Source organism: Paralichthys olivaceus, chromosome 12, assembly GCF_024713975.1.
Source record: "Paralichthys olivaceus isolate ysfri-2021 chromosome 12, ASM2471397v2, whole genome shotgun sequence".
Taxonomy (NCBI): domain Eukaryota; kingdom Metazoa; phylum Chordata; class Actinopteri; order Pleuronectiformes; family Paralichthyidae; genus Paralichthys; species Paralichthys olivaceus.
In genome coordinates, this window is record NC_091104.1 from 8,472,697 (window position 1) to 8,484,765 (window position 12,069).

The 12,069-nt window shown below is 43.6% G+C and overlaps 1 protein-coding gene across 22 annotated transcripts in view; it reads right to left on the reverse strand.

The window, feature by feature from the left end:
* Positions 1-12,069, reverse strand: part of tnika (TRAF2 and NCK interacting kinase a) — a 56,479-nt gene that overhangs the window by 22,233 nt on the left and 22,177 nt on the right. For all 22 annotated transcript variants that reach the window (XM_069535938.1, XM_069535937.1, XM_069535932.1 and 19 more), the window contains exons 3-13: positions 7,778-7,834; positions 6,609-6,734; positions 4,978-5,088; positions 4,586-4,676; positions 3,900-4,030; positions 3,743-3,797; positions 3,083-3,161; positions 2,616-2,791; positions 1,854-1,920; positions 1,576-1,774; positions 684-800 (exon numbers count right to left, since the gene is read on the reverse strand). In XM_069535938.1, coding sequence (XP_069392039.1) covers positions 684-800; positions 1,576-1,774; positions 1,854-1,920; positions 2,616-2,791; positions 3,083-3,161; positions 3,743-3,797; positions 3,900-4,030; positions 4,586-4,676; positions 4,978-5,088; positions 6,609-6,734; positions 7,778-7,834 — 1,209 coding nt within the window. The remainder of the gene's footprint in view (positions 1-683; positions 801-1,575; positions 1,775-1,853; positions 1,921-2,615; positions 2,792-3,082; positions 3,162-3,742; positions 3,798-3,899; positions 4,031-4,585; positions 4,677-4,977; positions 5,089-6,608; positions 6,735-7,777; positions 7,835-12,069) is intronic.

A 12,069-nucleotide genomic window follows, 5' to 3' on the forward strand; every position in this document is an offset into this window, starting at 1 on the left:
ACAAACTAAACACCTTTTGAGTTTTTATGACAACTGAAGGTTTCCACACTCTGTTATGTTTGGAAAGAGAGGGTGAGGTGAGGGGTGTTCAGCTGCAACATGCAACTGACCACTAGATGTCACTAAATTCTACACACTGAACCATTAAGATATACTGTACATTAATTTCCTCTTCTGGATCATTACTTCTTAAACTCAAAAATGATCGACACAGACCTTTTCTACATTTAAATTCTAACATTTCATTTGCAGCCAGACTAAAATTAGGCTAAATTAAAATTATTAAAATTAAATTAATCTTTTAATCCGATAGAAATGTTTCAATGTTTCCTGTGCAATAACCCCGCAGCTGAAAAACAGAAAGTGACATTTAACGACTAATGGAAATGGGACCCTGGGCTTTGTGTTGCGCAACTGTATCACATCTGATTGAAAATGTTCAAGTTCTATGTGTCTAAAACAGAAATTGAAAAAAAAAAGAGGTTAGAAAAATATGTCCCCGAGGTAATTTAAGGAGACAAGTGCTCAAGTGACTCAGGAAGCCAAAAGAAGAGACGGGGGAAAACAAGAGTTTAAGGGCGAATGAGAGATTTTAGAATCAACATCATCACGTTGCACATTTCTGTGACATCATTCTGGATATTTACAATAGGTTTTTAAAAATCCCCCAAAAATCTACCAACCTGTTCTCTCTCCGCGTGCCTCCTCTCCTCCTCTCTGCGGAGCTGCTCCATTTCCTCGTAGCGCCTCCTCTGTTCCCTCTCGTGCTGTTTCCTCAGCTCGCGTTCTCGCTGCTGCTGCTGTCGGGAGACAAGAAGCACAAGGGGATTCAGGATCGCGGCGCACAATGAACTGTCCATTTCAACAGTTAAGAAATCAAGTCGCAGCAGAATCAAATGTTGAAACTTTGATGTGCACATTTGTTTTTCTATTAACAATAGAGGGAATTGTCCAAATACACAAACATGTGTTGCCTCACACACACTTAAAACCACAGTCACTTGGCCCTGAGTGGAGAGGTCATGTTGGTTGAGTCGAGTCATGGTGCTTAGCCGTGCGTTGGGAGGCAAACCCTGGTGGGAACCCAGAGAGAGTGCACTGATTATGGGCAGAGGATTTCCTTCTGTAAGCCTGCTTTCTGGAACTAAGAGAGGGATGCTGGGGAAAGGCTGCGTGTATGTGTTAGTGAGCGTGTGTGTGAGTGTGTGTGTGTGTGTGTCGCTCCCTCTCTCAGCTTCTACCAAATGGTGAATGTAGTGTTTTTTAAGTTTCAACAACCAGAACTAGGACAAATAATGTTTGCAGATAGGTCTAAAAGTGCAATAGAGACGACAGCATGGAGAGCGGAGCAGAGAGCTTCCACTGGCTCTTCAATGTTCTGATGAATTTGATTATGGTTATTTTCAAGTTATCCTCGATACTGTTCTGTGACTAATGACCGATCCTATCTGGTGCAAAGCCAATCTGCAAACTCAAATATACTGTATTTACTTATGTCGGGTTTCTGTGGAAGCTTCTGTAAATACATGCTTCCACCCATCGGTCATGGCTGCACTTTAACCTCCTCCTGGTTACCTCCTCCAGCCGCCGCCTCTGCTCCTTCTGCTCCTCTATGCGTTTCTGTCTCTCGGCCAACAGTAAGCGCTTGTGCTCCTCGTTTTGCTGCTGCTCCAGCTGCTGCCGCCGCTGCGCCTCCGAGCGCTCCTTGTTGGCAAGCTGGAGGCGCAGGAAGTCCCGCCTCAGGGTGGACTCCCCGGGGGTGTTGATGATGGAGCTGGACCCAATGAGAAGACAGGTGTGAGTTTGAGTCAGTGAGGAGATGGCGAATGTGTTAGATCTGTGAAGATACTGACCTTGGTTCACCCATGTCTCTCTCTTCATCCTCCTCTTCACTGCCACTGTACTCGTACTCTGTCTCATCTGAGGGAACGGAGAGACGGAAAGAATTTAAATAACAAAGCCAGAGTGAGTAAGTTAGGTAAAATCCAACAGAGAACGAAGCCATTCCACTTCATTATTTGCACGTTTCACTTGAACTCCTTCCGCTCATTACTAAACAGCTCACGATCCTGGCATTCCCAGATCCTCACTCCTTCAGGGCACTTTCTTTTAGCCACTTTGAATAAGAGTATAAATTGTAATTTTACTGTGTGTGTAGCGAGATGGAGAACATTCGCTCTGAGCTCTTTCAGGCAAACGGGGCTGAAAGCGTAACGGCTTTGGAAGCGTCCCAGCTCTTCCTGAGACTGGTGCTGCGAATGTGACAAAGCAATCACAAGACATTTCAACCCCGCAGTGTGTCGTTTCTTAAAGCGGAAAATGTGGTTCTTGCTGCTCTGTTCTGTGTGCGAGTGTCAATCTATCACTCAGACACTTTGTGTGACGTAGTGGAGTGGAATGAAGTCTGTCACTTTTATTTTTCATTAACTATTAATGTGTGAGAATATGGATCTGAGTGTAAATGTCTTTTACATCTCAACCTCACAGCTCCACCTCTGTGTGTTGAACGTCCGATATGCCACGTCTGCGTATTGGATAGGTCACTCATAAAGGATCCAGTGATTCATTGCGTAAATAAAACTCCCCAAAAATCGACACGTCTGCCGTTCTCTCACCCCTCTCTCCCCTCTTCTTCTTGGTGCGGTCGATGTGGTCCTTCAGCTGGATGCGGACCTGCCTCTCGTTGGGCAGGTCCCTGATGAACGGGTGCTTGAGCAGCTGCTCTGTGCTGGGTCTCTGGCCGTGGCTCTTCACCAGACAGCTCTCTATGAACGACTGGAACTTCTTTGACCTGGAACCACACGAGCGTACAGCAGTTACGCAAATGAAAAACTTGAACCGTCATTGTGCATACATGATATGAATGATTAATGTATGTCCAACGACTAATAAAAGACAGTTTAACAGATATAAACCTGCACACATGAGGTTAAAATGGGATATTTTTTTCTCGTAAGGTTGGTGCAACAGAAACAACAGGCTGTATATATCCATGGTCAGTCGCATTGCATCCACTGAGTTTCTGTCCTCATTTTATTTATGTTGCTCTCACTGCGACACAATTATCAAGATATACACTCACCACTTCTTTGACTTGAGTCTCGGCGCAGGGTTGCGTGGGATGAGGAAGAGGGCTCTCATTGGGTGCATGTCGCACAGCGCTAAAGAGTCAGATATCACAGTTTGCTGATAAACGTTTGTGGCTAATTGTAGCAAACATTATCACGTCATGTAGTCAAAGCCAACTGGAGTTAGCCCGCACATCAATATAACCTGTCCATACTGATAATGTCAACTTGGTCTTGTCTTCCTATAGAAAACCTAAGATGGTTATCACTCTCACAGATGGTGCATGAGTCGGCCAAGGGTACAGTCTTTGATTCCCGTACAGATTTATGATTCTGAATAAAAACATAAATTACTCAATGTAGCGTGTCCAGGTTTAACGAGAAATTGGTTATTAACTTTACTTCTAATCAAAAAGACAGTGAGCGAGCACCTATAGGAATCAGATTATGAAGAGACAAAGCAGGAAACACTGAGGTTATCGTCCAGAGATTTCAGGCAGAGGCCCAGTAATTTAACAACTAATTTTATACTCACTGCTTGGCCTTCATTAAAATTATGGCTTAAGATAAGTTGCATTGGCCGGGATTGAAAAATTATCGTACTAGTGATCTACTGAAGTTGCACTGAGAAATGATGTGTAGCAAGGGTGTGGGGTAATTGAGTGGGTACGTACGTGGTGCTCCCTCAGCCATCTCGATTGCCGTGATTCCCAGGGACCATAAATCACTCTGCAGTGAAACAGACACAGGGCATGAATACTCGAGATGATTAAAAGACGACCTCGAGAGACAGACAGACATCTATCAGAGGGAATGTGGTCATTAATGCACCTTGAAGTCATACGTGGCTTCAGGGTTCTCGTCACAAGCGATGACCTCCGGCGCCATCCAATATGGGGTCCCAATAAATGTGTTTCTCCGACCTACTGTCCTGTCCAGCTGGGCCGAAACACCAAAGTCCACTGCACGGCAAACACACACACGCACACGCACACGCACACACACACACACACACACACAATTTCGGGTTACGTTGTGCGGTGCTCTTTGATGCGTGTTGTCTTCAGTGTGTGTTTTTTTTGTGTGCACTGATGCACAATTATACCTGTGGGCTTTGGTGGATTCAATAATGGGGACTAAACAGGAAAGCATTACCCAACCTGCAATAGCTTGCCGATTTAAAAACACACACACGCACGCACTTTATAATCCCCTCCCCACTGGGCCTTAAGGGGAGAGCAAAACAGAAAGAGACAGAGAGACACAGAGGAAGAGAAGAGGAGAGAGAGAGAGAGAGAGAGAGAGAGAGAGAGAGAGAGAGAGTTCCTTCTTCAGCAGTCTGCACCATGAGCAGTGGCAGAGCTACAGAGAGATGAGTCGGCTGGTGTTCAGCATAAAAAGGAAAAAAGAGGAGTCTCACACACACGCACACCTCCGAGCCATTTGAAACTTTATACCACTCCTCTCCCAATCCTAAAGCCGTTTTTTATCAAGAGGGGGTTGGATGACGGACTGACCCAGTTTGACCTCTGCGTTCTCCGTCAGCAGGACATTCTGCCCCTTGATGTCTCTGTGGATGACCTTGTGCTGGTGGAGATGAGTCAGACCCTGCAGACAGTCACAAAGACACACCATGAAGTCATTACCATTATTATTACTGCAATTATCTTTAGAGAAATAAAGTCTTTGTGCAGTAGCAGTAGTAGTAATATACTATCATGAGTCTATATAGTTTTTGCTGTGAGATTTGGAGAACGCCTCAATTAGAAGAATTCACATCATTCCTGATATGTTCCCACTTTCCTGACCTAACAATATTATTTCCCCTCTAGCGTGTCTGTTTATTTTTGAGCAACATCTTCTAAGATAAAGACACATTTTCTAAAAACTGTGAGTTGTGACAACGTACCCTGAGAATCTCTCTGCAGATGTAAGCGGTCCACTCCTCTTTCAGAGAATTCCCCTTAGTGTTCTTGATCAGGTCCGTCACGGATCCGGCTCCACAGAACTCCATGACCAGCTGCACACGTACAAGGATGGTTATTCGCTGCTCGGTTTTTTCCACTTTTAAATCGGACTTTTAACTAGAAAATATCTCAACTGATGTCATGAAAACATCTTCATGACAAAAATGATTGGCTGATATAAACTTATTTTGTTTATATGATTCTGAGTTACCGATACTGTTCAAGGCATATTGAGCCTGGTATTCATCAGACTGTGTCTAAATTAAACTGTGTTTTGGATGTATTCATTTTTGGTGGCTTGTACTAATGCATGTGTACAGAATGGAAAGTGATTTCTTTAACATGATGCACATTATAAAGGAAGTACACAGAATCCCATACTCATATTACTGAAACACACACAGCCATGTTAGACGTTCAGACAATCTCTCTGTCATTCTCTCCAACACTCACTCCACAGAGACTTCTGGTATGAACTGACTCAACAGGGTCACGAGATCACATGAATGAATTGCGTCCATCTCTTGACCCAAACACAACGTGTCCTTTTCTATCCACCCCTCTTCCTCTCCTCTCCTCTCTTTCCCTCCTCTGCTCTCCTCTCTCACATCCGTTTGCAGCCAAAATTACAGCTGGTCACTTCTGGCCCTGCTTCCAGCTCCCTTCATCATCGATCAGGATTAAAGTGAGAGAGGAAGTCAGTGAGTAATAGTGGAACCCCTCTCATCCAGGCCACGCACAAGTACTTCAGACACACAATGAGACAAATGTAAAAACAAACCAACATAAAACTCTTCTCTAAAAAACACACAGAGAAAACAGGCGGCTGTTGAGTCAGTGGGAATTGAGCAGGCAGTAGATCTGGCTACTGTGTATGCGTGTGTGTGTGTGTGTGTGTGTGTGTGTGTGTGTGTGTGTTTGTGTGCGTGTGTGTGTGTGTGTCCTCTCATTGCTGCGTGATGAATGCTACAGGATCAGAGAAGAGAGAGCTCCCTCAGATCACGTTAACACATGATTTATTGCAGTAACCAGTCAGCCACGTACTCATTCATATCCCTTATGTCTCACACACTAAGTATATATATATATATATATATATATACTCCCTTTACAAACAAACGTAGTCACCACATGCATCGCTACAAATACAATAGAAGATGTTAAAGACAACGGTGGAGAAAAATAAAATAGAAACTTTCTTTTCTCTTTTGCTCAATTTTTTCTAACAGCCTACAATCTTCTCTTTGTCAGCAAAATGGGCAAAAATTACATTAAAAGTACCAATTGGTCGATTTTGATAATTATCACGAGTCATTTTTAATTTCTTTTAAGTTAAAAGACAGAATTTTCTCCTTGAGTGCAGAAAATGACAAACTTTTCAAATCTGAGGTCGATCAATTCTGTGTTACACATAATCCCTCTGCTTACACAATGTGCATAAGCATTAAATCCATATATACACTGAACTTTTGTTATATTGCTCCTGATGAAATTTATATTGATAATTATTAATACTGTACAATTCACACTTTCACAAAAAAACTTGCACAAACACACTAAAGTAAAGTCCTACCCAAAGCTGGTCATCGATGCCAGGAGGGTTCTTCTTGATGAACGCTCCATAGTAGGTGGCAATGTTCCGATGGTGACTGTATTTCTTCAGCATGTTGATTTCCGCTTTAATCTCCTCTTCCTCATCCTGACACACACACACACACACACAAACAAGGAACGAGACAAATCAACAGGTATTCAAGCACAACCTCTTTGTGTGACCTCCCCTCCCACACACATTAGTAGGATGGTGACGGAGCAAACAGAGTTCCATCTGTTGACGAATTTGCATTTTGAATCATTTTAAATTCTGCTAAATGTTTTTTTTTCTGCCATGCACACAGCTCGACCATGAATTATCCACAGTAACCGCAGTACTGCTCAGTTGCTTTGATTTTAGAGGGTTAAGCACGAAGCAGCAGCTTGAAACAAGTTGTTACGGTGGCAGTTGATTACCGAAATTAATTTCTTATTCATTATCTGCAAAGTCAGGAAATTATGCGTTGATTGATCAATCTAGAGCTGATTGATGAAGGAAACAAAAACAAGCTGATTTTTGTACAGTAGCAGCTCATTCACTTTGCAATCATGTGTTTGGCCTTTATTTAATATTCCGTCATTAATTAACACAGTCATTACATTTTATTGGATTTAAGCAGATTTATTTACACAGAGTCATTTACACACAGTTCATTCATTCTTCACTGCCTCTCTTCTCTTCCTCATTCATCTCCTTACACCTTCCTGCCCGCAGTATGCTCATTTCCTTATTCGTTCATTAATTTGCGCCCTCACTCGCTCATTGGTTCCTTTGTTTGCTTCATTCCTGCGGACCTTCATTGTCTTGCTGGTAGCTGAGCGCTGAGTGGGACACGTAGGGTGAAGGGATGTCTAAATATAGCTGAGATTCCCTCCTGCTAAACCGACACGCCTGAGACCACACTGCTGTTCTAATAACTCCAAGTAATATTACCATGGCAATAGGCCTGTCCTCATTTCCTCTCTGCCACGTCACACACACACACACACACACACACACACACACACACACACACACCAGCAGTGACTCATCACTTATAATTAGATGACATGGTCAACGCTGGCATAATCACTTGAGATTATTTACTTTGCTTGGGAACGTGCGTGCGTGTGAATTAGTGCCAGAGTGCACATATCTGTGTTTCTTACCCCGGTGACATCCATGACCTTGATGGCCGCCAGCTGCCCAGTCTTAACATGGCGTCCCTGGTCGGAGGAGGAAGGAAAAGGACAGACAGGGAGACAATAAAAAGAGTTAGTGCGACTCTTCCTCTTTCAGTCAAATATTGAGCCCCATTTTAAAATATATAACAGAAAGCATCAGAGGGAAATATAGATTCTGTGTGAACACTGTACGAACCCCAATCAGGCAATGCTAATCAGCACCTGAGAACAAGAAGACTTTGTTGTTGTCTCTGACAAAATCAAGTGGAAGAGGTGACAGAACTCACGATGTGACATCCTAATGTCGAACCAGCGTCAATCTGAAAATGTTGGTTTGTACTTCAAGACAAACGAACAATCAAACACAGATCCCAATCCACAGACGTGCATTGGTTGTGTAATATTGAGGCCAGGAGGATGCCTGGGGGAGCGAAGAGGCGAGGAACCAGGAGACTGGAAGCTGAGGGCGAAAAAGGAAGGCCCGAGTAGTTTGTTTGCAACAGAGCATCTGCGGCTGTGGAGCGCTAATGAAGCTAACAGGACTGGAGACGCTAAAACCACTGACGGCCATTACTTCCACCTGTCTGGACTCAACTGATTAGCATGTTACAGTCTGAGAACAACAGCTCAGCAGCAGTGGCACAAACAAACAAATACATACACACACACACACGCTAAACAAGGGCCACACTGTTCTCCTGGTGGATCTGTTATAAACCAGATGGCATTAAGGGTCTGGCTCTAAAGCGCCTCCTGAGGGCTTTAATCAAAGGGCCATTCTGATAATGAGCAGCACAGCCACAACAGAAGCGAGGAACAACACAGCCATGTTCCGTCCACGGCTAAAACTTGGTGCAGTCGTTGCTTTGCAATTCATTTGAAGGAGTGATTTTTACAGTAAGCAGACAGTCTCTGTGCCCTGCTGCCAGTCATTTGTCATTCCCACCGCTTCACATTCTTTTTTTATGTCATTTTAACAGATCAAGTGCACCAAACGCTCGCCAACACTCACTTTACTGGATGAATAGCTTGTGAGCGGTTGGAGGTTATTCGTTGTATAAAGTTATCAACTGTGAAATAGTGTAGGAAACTCAAATTCTTGCTCCTTTACACTGTCCGCTGAGGTTGAAATGTGATGTCATTGACCATTAGCCGCCCTGGTGTTTGGACAGGGGCTCGGATTTCAAAGCAAAGACTAAGTTATAAATTGAAATTGAAAAAGAAATATGGTGCTTTGCTGAAGTTAAGTCATTTTCTGCCCTTATGTCTTGTAAAACATAAAACGCTAGATTATCTAGATAATCATGGATCGTTTTAATCTGATAGAAAATACGCTCTCTGTTTAAGGAGGAACACATTTCTCCATTGGTCATCTGGAATTAAGAAAAAAATGTTTAAACTTGCCGATTTATTGCTAAAGAGAAAGTTAGAGTTTTATATTGATGATATACTTTGTCAAAATCCAGCTCTGCATAATGCAAACTAAGCATGGTTGAACACCGTGATCACACACACACACACAGTCCATATTCTGTGAGAGTATAAGAGCTGGAAAGATTGAACAGGGATTTCTCATTAGGATCAGACTGCCCCAATTCCACAAGCACAAGGACTGGCTTTGTTGGCGACCAACAAAGGGATTACAGCCACTTGTGAACCAGAAACTCAGACACACACACACACACACACACACACACACACACACACACACACACTTGCAGACACATGCACATACAAAAAAAGATATTCCCCATTCTTTTCAACCACTGCTCACTCACACAGAAGAAGCCTTACAAACACCCACACATCTGCACACAGAAATACGGAGAGAGATAATGATTGAGCGAGTTCAAGAGTGACTGAGAGAGCGAGCGAGAGAGAATGTGTCGAATAGATATTGGATATGGATATTATCAGAGCCGTGTAAAGATTCATTACTCAGAGCCACCTGACAAACCTCCCTTACATCACAAATGACCCAGTGTGAAAGGAGCAGCAGAAAAGAACTGGCGCCGTCTGTTCATCTTCATCTCTCGCTCCTTCTTTGTCCTCTTCCTCTTCATTTATTTTCAAATTCATAAGGCAGAGGAAAGAGGTGGGCCTTGGTTTCAGAAATGTCAAATCAAATATTGTTTCCAAAGAAGAACAGCATTTTAAAAATAATATCAAAACAATATTAGTAGCGCCACTGTGACGTAATTGGTCTTAAAATGCGGCTCCCAAAGGATGCAGCCCCTAAATTATTCTGTCGCCCTTGTTTCTATCTTTTCCAGCTGTTTTTAAGCTAAGCTAACCAGCTGCAGGCTCTTGCTCCTTTCTTAACACCTAAATGTTGGTGTCTCATCTTGAACTAGTCCCTTAATTAAAAATGGAAACAATCGTTAGCTGTGTGATAAATAATGACAAAAAGAGGATTTCATTCTTTTCCACTCTCTCTCTCCCTGGTAGGGAAGGCCCTCACTCTCTTTCCCTTATCCATCCCATTCAGGACGAGCATCTTTGAGCCCTACAGGCCCGCTCATCCCTTCCTCCACTCGTCCGTCGCCTGCTTTGCCTCTCTGACCTAGATCTGCAGTTTCTCCCTCGTTCCCTCTGGCTCTCTGGCTCTCTTATCCCTCTGATTCTCTCTCTCGCTCACCATCTAACCCTCTTAACTTCTCACAATCTCCTCTTTATGCCTTTCATTATTCTATCCCTTCCTCCCTCTAAATGTCTCGCGTACGTCCTCGTCTCCCCTGTCCCTCGCACTCCCCGTCTCCTCCTCCTCTCTCATGCCTCACAGCTCAGACCAGTGGCCTGTGAAAAGCAGGTCCAACGTGAACATGACTGAGCTGAACGCTAATGTCGGCGAAACAGCGATCGGCTGCGAGCTTGACAAACAAATATGACACAAAGCGTGGACTTCCTGCGGCCCTTTCACTTTGCCTCTGCTAATACATCTTCTGCAAACCGCAATGCACTGACGCAGTGACTCCACAAAGCAAAACAAACGCACATACTGTTTGCTGCTGCACACAAACGCTTCCATCAATTCTACTGAGCATGCTATGCATTACCTTCAATCATCGCAGTGACGCTTTAAATGAAATGATCTCACACGTGTCCAATCCCGCTATATTTCCCCCCCTCTTTAATCCCTCGGAGGTAATTTGACCAAATGTGATATGACACATCTGTCACTCACACACACACACCACCAGACCAGGTGTGTATGAGCGATACCAGACCAAATTGACTATGTTTGCTACGCTCGATTGGCAAACTGATACCAAGCTCATCTCCAATCAGCCTCCAGGTGGCCGCACCGTTACTCTGAGTCCTCCCTGCAGTTCTTTTAACACACAATATAAGAGTATGCATTAATAAACCAAGGTGATTGACAAGCTACATACATGTTGCATGACATCTGTATTTGTCATTATAGAGGACACAGGTGTTGTATATTATCGTGTTTAAAACTGAAAGATGTCTGTTACAGAAGCGCTTCTCCACTGGAAGTTCAGGCTACGACTGCTGATTGTGTTCATTATCCACATCTTGTTTTTTGTTTTTTTTTAATTGTCAAAGTTGCATGTAAAAATTTCAATCAACTCCTTGTTTCAGTGTAAATAAAAACGAATCTGCTCTACCTCCGTATCCTTCATTCTCTGTTCCTCTCTCGCCTGTTGGCAGAGCACAGCGCGAATGATAGAGACAAAGAGAGGAGCAGTAAATTACTGACAGAGCCGGTAAAACCTGTGGATGAAAAGAACCTAAATGATCACAGTAAGTGAACTTTGTGGAGCTGTGCATTGCTCTCTCGGCAGCTGCCTGGGCTTGATGGTGCAGTGGCCGGGCTGTGAGCCCTCTGGCCCGGGCAGTGGAGCTCACCCGGGTCCCTGGGTCCGTGTCCCTGCCTAATTTAAGGCCAGGAAAAACCTTGTTCTTGAAATGAAAAATAAATCATGTTCTGAAATGTGACGTGTGTTTTTGAGTATTTTCCTGTGTATTTTCACTGCTCATCATTTTGTCTATAAAAGTTTATATTGTACCTGTAATAGTTCTGTCTCATCTCTCATCATGTGCAGCTTGAGGGAGGCGTCATGCTGACATGCCTGTGGGTGAAATCATCTACACCTAATTATGATTAATTGCACTTGCCAAGTCAGAGTAAAACTCAGGCGGTGGAAGGCACGCAGAGCACTTGGTGCGAGTGTCTTGAGATGAAGAAGAGGAGGTTCTCTGGTGTTCGGCTCCATATAACGGCAGAAAGGTCGTAAAAGAGAATCATTGCAGGA